General features: G+C 44.6%; 1 protein-coding gene across 1 annotated transcript in view; it reads left to right on the forward strand.

Annotated features, from left to right (window-relative positions):
• The first annotated feature begins 3,269 nt into the window (after positions 1–3,269).
• The window catches only part of MAPRE1 (microtubule associated protein RP/EB family member 1), a 68,056-nt gene continuing 64,398 nt past the window's right edge, over positions 3,270–6,927 (forward strand). Inside the window, exon 1 of the mRNA XM_007934558.2 lies at positions 3,270–3,390. Within this exon, the coding sequence (XP_007932749.1) occupies positions 3,270–3,390 (121 nt within the window). The remainder of the gene's footprint in view (positions 3,391–6,927) is intronic.

Here is a 6,927-nt window from a genome sequence, read left to right on the forward strand (position 1 = left end):
GGGGTAGGGCGGTTTGAACGGGACGGAGACGGAACCGGAGCCGGTTACTGGTACTGGACGCGGTTCAGCCGAGAGCCGGTAAGCTGGCGGGGAGTCGCGGGGCCGTGGCCATGCGGGCGGCCGGATGGGTCTCGTACCGGGCAGGAGCCGGTGGATTTTGGTGTCCGGGCCGCTGCACAAGGCAGTGCAGTTCGGGCCGGGTGGGGGGAAGGGAGGGGCCGTGACCCGGCGCGTGCAGACGGGGCTGGGGGGCGCGCGCTTCGTTCCCCAGTGGGGCGGGGCCTTGGGCCGGAAGTGGGGGCCGCTCGTTGGCGGCTTGAGGGTTTCTGGGCCGCGGCTTACGTCCGCGGCCGGAGGTCCCTGGTTAGCACGCCGGATTAGGGTGGTGGGTGGAAGTGCGCGCTGCTGAGAGCTCTGGGGCCCCTACTGTAGGAGGCCTTATCGCCTGGTAAGAGTTTGAGTTTTGGATTCAGGCCTGGGTTCGATTTCCTGCTGTGCGACCTTGGGCAGGTGCTTTAACCTCTTTGGGCCTCAGCTTCCTCATCTGTGAAATGGGACAATGATAATATTGTACAAGAAACTCTTAGTAGATGATTGACAAAAAGTAAGCCCGGTCGTTGGCTTCCTTCCTTCTTTGAACAGATACTTGTTGAGTACCTACTAAGTGCTACACATTGTCTTAAGTGGTGGTTATACATTTGGGAACAGGAAAGCAAGCGCCTGTTCTCCAAGGGTCTGCTATTGGTGGAGAGACAGATAATGCATAAGAAAACGAATACATCGGCAAGATGATCCATATAATAATTATTAGGAAGGTAATAAAAATAAAGCACAGTGATGTGAAAGATGCTTTTCTAATCCCTGTTTCAAAGCTGCCCGTCGGCACCGCAGGGCAGAACTTGGAGTCTCTCCTTCCCCTTCCCCTTCCTCTTCTCCTCCCCCTCCCACCAAGGGAGGAAAATGGCACCAGAAAAGGCCTATATGACTGGCTATACACCCTGGAGCAGGGTGAAACCTCATTTTTCTGGAACATATACTTAGCTCCTTTCCTTCCAAAGGGGTTAATATGATAGCATTGCATTGGGTTTGGGTTTGGGAACTTGCTAAGAGAATAGAAGGAAGAGAGACCTGAATGGTCAAGGAGTCTTTTTCAAGGTGGTGGTAGCCTGGATCAAGCTGCCTTGTAAGGGTGAGGTTTGTGTGGTAGTCAGGGGGTCTTCCGTTGAGGTCAGTTGAAGGAATTGTTATGGAGGAAGGGTGAACTGTAGCTGTAGCTCTGGGAACTAGGCTCTGATTTGACTGCCTGGAAGAGCCAATTAATTGGTTGAGTCAGTGGATGTTTATTGCACATCCACAGGGTGCCTGACTCCATGTATTTAGTGGCTGCAGAGTATAGCACATGGGGCCAGGTATTAATATACTGCTAATGAAAGAGTTTTAAATTATATGATGATGGGAGGCCATTAACATTTTTCTGAGCTGAGGTGTGGTCAGGAGACACACTTGGCTTTACCAGCTGCTTGGGTTTTATGGTAGCATGACACACACACAACCCAGTGTATGTATGAACATCGCCAACATAATTTACAGGCACTCAGCCTGGGCCTGTGTTTTTTGTTAGAATGTGTATCTCCTTAATACCTGATAACAGCATTTTGCATACAGTATGCATTTCATTCATTCATTCAAGGGATTTCAACAGGGCAGACACTTTAATTCATAAAATTCTCTGCTGTTTCTGTGTGAAGAACAAACAGATTGAGATAGTGAGATTAATTTGAAGGCTGTGGTAGGTCTTGGGCATTCTTTGTGGCTGTAGAGATAAGAGGATGAGGCAGGGTTTCGGCCCTGGACCTTGTTTGTTTAATACCTCATGTGTTGGATGCCGTGGCATATACAGTGCATATGATTTCATTCGAACCTCACCGTGATCCTTGTCAGATAACTGGTAGCCTCACATTTAAACCTGATGGTTTTGGCTTCAAATTCTCAGTTCTTTGTGTAGAGCTGATTGCCTCCTGGCCCAAATCTGGTCTAGGAGTGTTTCAGAGGTGAAGAGGTAGTGACAATCCCAAGGAAGAAAATGACAGAGGTATGAATGACGGGCTTTGGTAACAGGAGGGATTAAGTCATTTCTCAGTGGAGTCAGGAACTAAATCATGTTGACCTACTTGTATTACATGGTTTTATCAACAGAGTTTGGGAGTGTGGGAGTGTAGATGATGTGCATTTCTGAAAAAGTTTATATAGATACATTTTTTTTTTTTCTCTCTGACACTGTCCTGCCAAGCTGGAGATAAGTCACATTTATTGAGTGCCCACTGTATGCATGGGGGATGTGAGGGTAAGTCACTTGCCGTACTGCCACTCCTGCTCATCAAAAGGGGACTGGATGGGGGGATTGCAGAGGCAAGTGTTCAGCACCCCTCAGTTGGCTTCCTCTGCTCAGATGGCTCAGCAGAAAATTAATACTGAGGACTCAGAACTATAAGCTCATTCACTACCACTAGTGCCCATTAGGTTATTGAAAAGCTAGCTTTTTCAATTATTAAAGTAGATAGAGTCTTTAAAGAAAATTTGGAATACAGTGAAAACTATTAAGAATTAATAAAAGCCCACCATCTGAAGAATAGGAGCTCTGGTGGCGTAGTGCCTAAGGCACTTGACTGCTAACCAGAAGGCTGGTGGTTCAAACCCACCAGCCACTCGAAAGGAAGACTGGGCAATCTGCTTCCATAGAGATACTGCCTCGGAAACCCAAGGAGAGGTCGCTATGAGTCTCCATCGACTTGACGGCAGTGAGTTTTGGCTTTTTTTTGTTTGTATCTTATTTTTTTGTTTATTTTTGTTTTTATTTGTTTGTATTTTATTTTGGTATCTGAAGAATACTGAAGATATCAAGACATCTTGATACCATAATAGGCAAGCTTGAACTGACTTGATAAACAGAGAAGGTTCTTGTTTGTGCATAAGCCTCCTTAGTGTCTCTTGTAACTTAGAATTTTCTGTCAATCCCATTAAAATACGGCCTTAACTTTACGCTGGCTGGCATTGGGCGATTTATTTCAGTTTGTGCTTTTACACAGAGAGCCAGGCTTGTGGCTGGAATCCTAGTGTCTCTGGTTTGGCCTCTCTGAAAGGTAGGTGAGGCTTAAAAAGTGAATGTTCCAACAAGACTGCCCTGGGTGACTCTCCAGGAAATGCTTGCCCTCACTTGCATGCCTTAAATAATGTGAGCTCCCTTTTCTTTTCCTTGCATGCTGTAGAAGATGGCAGTGAACGTATACTCGACATCAGTCACCAGTGATAACCTAAGTCGACATGACATGCTGGCTTGGATCAATGAGTCTCTGCAGTTGAATCTGACAAAGATCGAACAGTTGTGCTCAGGTAAGAGCAATCTGCTAGAGCACTTTTCTAGGACAGGCTGCTGGTCCTGCAAGAGCTCTCAGTCCTGTATCTGAGTGTAAAAGCTGCACAGAGAGGTTCAGGGTCTGCATTAGAACCACTCTGTTTTTTCTTCTCAGCCCTGCCTTGCTTCTACTTCTAAAAGGAACTGTGCTTAAAAGAGTCTTCTTCTGGCCTGTGTGTCTGCCTTCTGCTGGAGAGACTGTATTGTGAGGCCTGCTGTATCGTTTAGACTGTATCGTTTAGTCCCGACTTCTTGGTCTGTGCTCTTGGGCATGCAGATTTGAAATGCTTTATTTGGGGACAATAATTGTGTACTACTTTTCTAGTTTTTAGCATATAATGTACTCACGTAAATAATAAGCCCGTGCATATAGTGCTCGTAGGAGTTCAGCATGCCATGGGTTTGCATGGACTCTGGGGAGGGGGTTTCAAGCCCATATAATACGTGCCTTCACCTGTGGTATTTATTATTCCCTAGAAATACCCAAATCAGGCAGATACCATTTCAACTATGATTTCATTGAACTACCATTTATCAGCAATAACAATTTGACAGATAAAGCTTTTTAAAAACCAAGCCACGTTTTGTTTGTGCCAAGAAAGTAGTATATACTAATTGCATAATGTTTAGAAAAGTAGAAATAAGAAAATTGAAAAAAACGCTTGTGATTTGTTGTGCAGAGAAAGCTGCTCTTTGGATGTTTTTCTTTCTGTCACTTTTCTATGCCTGTATATATTTGTGTATATTACAGCTTTTGTCACTTAACCTTGTATTGTGTATATTCACCAGTGTCATTCAGTCTCTTGGTATTAAAAACCATTTGCTGTCGAGTCAGCTCCGACTCATGGTGAGCCACGTGTGCCAAAGTGGAGCTGTGCTCCGGAGGGTTTTCAGTGGCTTCAGGTTTTCCAGCAGTAGACCTCCAGGCCTCCTTCTGAAGCACCTCTCGGTAGACTCAAACCACGGACCTTTTGGTTGGTAGCTGAGTGTGTTAACCGGTTGCACCACCGTGATCTCTAATTACTTAATTTTTAATGGCTGTCTACTAGTTCTCACTGTGGATATGTTGGAGTTGTTTCAGCTCTTCCTAGTTTTTGGTGACTGAGTTTGTTTCCATTTTTTGCATTATGTGAATTATAGCAGGGTTGAGGATCTCTTAACATAAATCTTCTATCTGTTTCCTCAGTGATTCCTGGAAGTGGAATTACTAGATCGAAGGATGTAAACTTTAGGCTTTTGGTAATTATTTTTCAAGGTGCTACCAGTTTAAATCCATTGCTGTCCAGTCGATTCTGCTTCATAGTGACCCTATAGGACAAAGTAGTACTGTCCCATAGGATTTCTAAGGCTATACATCTTTCTGGAAGCAGACTGCCACATCTTTCTCCTGTGGAGCGGGTGGTAGGTTAGAACCTCCAACCTTTTGGTTAGCAGCTAAGTGCTTTAAGCACTGCACCACCAGGGCTCCTTGTTATCAGTTTATATTCCCCATAAAGATTTCTTGTCCCACCTTTTGTGTTCTGTTGACTACCTCAGTTTTGACATGGTAAAGATAAGTCTCTTAGGGTTATCAAAACTAGATCTACCAGGGATAGGAGGCAGGTCAGGAATATGCCAGAAGGAGTGACTGACTGGTTTTGTATTCTGCTGCTACTTAAATTTGTGTCTTGTTCATAGGTTAGAGAATCTTCAGCTTTTCCCTAGTAATAAGAACAGTAACCAACAAGAGTAAGTGGACATCCCTGTCCCAGACATCATGTAAATGGTTTCAAACATGTCTTCATTTAATTCTCATTGTATCTCCATAAGGTGTAGGTGTGGTTATCAATCTCATTTTAAAGATGTGGAAACAGGGTTAGAGAAGTCAAATAACAAGCCTAGGGTTATACAGACAAGGGGGTCGGTATTTGAACCTTCTTCCAAATCAGGAGCCTTTTTATTTTCTTCAGCACTGTACCTTACCGCCTCTTCAGACTTTCTTGCAGACCAGTGCCGTTTGGATTGACTTAACGTATTACCGTCATTTATGATTTTTTTTCTCGGTTGAGCTTTTGTGCTTTCTTCTTTGTCTCATTTCTTCTGTAGCGTTTAGTCTCAGTTGTAGAGATGGGCAGAGGAGGGAGCCTGCTGGTGAAGCTGTAAAGTGCATCAGTGGTGCCTGATGCTTATTAAACATTGGTTACTTTTCAATAGTGGACACGGTTGTTAGCCTTGGATCTATGCTACTGTTCATCATTTTCTATTAGTTTCCTTGCTTTTCATCTCCATTGTCCCATTTGCTTGAGGCTTTGAAAGCGCTTGCTTGTCTCATGATATGTGACTAATGTGGGGATGAGGTCATCTTAGTTTGCATTGAAGCCAGCTTTTTCTCCAGCAACTTCTCCCTGAAATTTACCTCTTCCTATAAATATACCCTAAAGCAGATTTCACTTAGTTACTTGGAAAAGGAGATCTCTTTTCATGTGAAAGGAGTTTGGGTGGCGCAGTGGTTACAGCGCTCGGCTTTCAACCAAAACATTGGCCATTTGAACCCAACAGTTACTCCGAGGGTGAAAGATGAGGCGGTCCGATTCCCTAAAGATTTACAGCCTTGGAAACCCTACGGGGCAGTTCTACTCTGCCTCATAGGGTCGTTAGGAGTCAGAATTGACTTGTTGGCAGTGGGGTTTCGTTGTACGTGTGCTGCTCAGGTTTATCTCATTTATGCAAAGAGCTGTCATGGACAGTTAGGACCGGGCATCAAAAGGCTTCAGTCTGCTCTGAGCCATGTGACGTGAGAGGAGTTCTTCATATCCATTTCCACCTCTGTAATGTGGGGCCACTCCTCGGAAGGAAGGTTGGGCAATCCTACTTCCGTAGTGATACTGCCTCGGAAACCCAAGGAGGGGTCGCTATGAGTCGGGGCCGACTCGACGGCACATAACAACAACAACAACAACAAATGTGGGGCAGTAGTCCTTGGCTGAACTGTTGGACTGTTGTGAGGAGCATCTGTAATAGTAGCTTGAACGTCTTGATTCCATGCCAGACCCTGGCTGTGAGTGCGGGACTTCCTGAGGGAGGGCACATCCGAGGGTACATTGTCCACTGGGTCATGGCTTATTTATTTTAGAGCCTGGTTTTGAACATAGATACGTCTGACCACACAACCCACACTCTTTCTGCTGTATACATGTTACTTTTTTTTAAAAGAAGCATTTGAAAGGGGTTAAGTGTAAACATACATAAAGTATATGTAATTAATTAAAATGATACAGTCTCATTAAAATTCTGTGAAGTCTTTCAGCTTTACCTGACTCCAGCCTCTTTTCTTAATCCAGGTAAAAGTGTCTTTCCGCAGTAGAAAGTGGTAAGGACAGGACACTTAGCTGTGATCTGTAAACAAACTTTTATTTATTTATAAGCCTTTTTTCGGGAGCTCTGGTAGCATAGTGGCTAAGGCACTTGACTGCTAACCAGACGGCTGGTGGTTCAAATCCATCAGCCACTCCTCGGAAGGAAGATGGGGCAATCTA

This window comes from Orycteropus afer, unplaced genomic scaffold (genome assembly GCF_000298275.1).
Source record: "Orycteropus afer afer isolate SDZICR_OR568_19922 unplaced genomic scaffold, OryAfe1.0 scaffold00020, whole genome shotgun sequence".
In the NCBI taxonomy this organism is placed as follows: Eukaryota; Metazoa; Chordata; class Mammalia; order Tubulidentata; family Orycteropodidae; genus Orycteropus; species Orycteropus afer.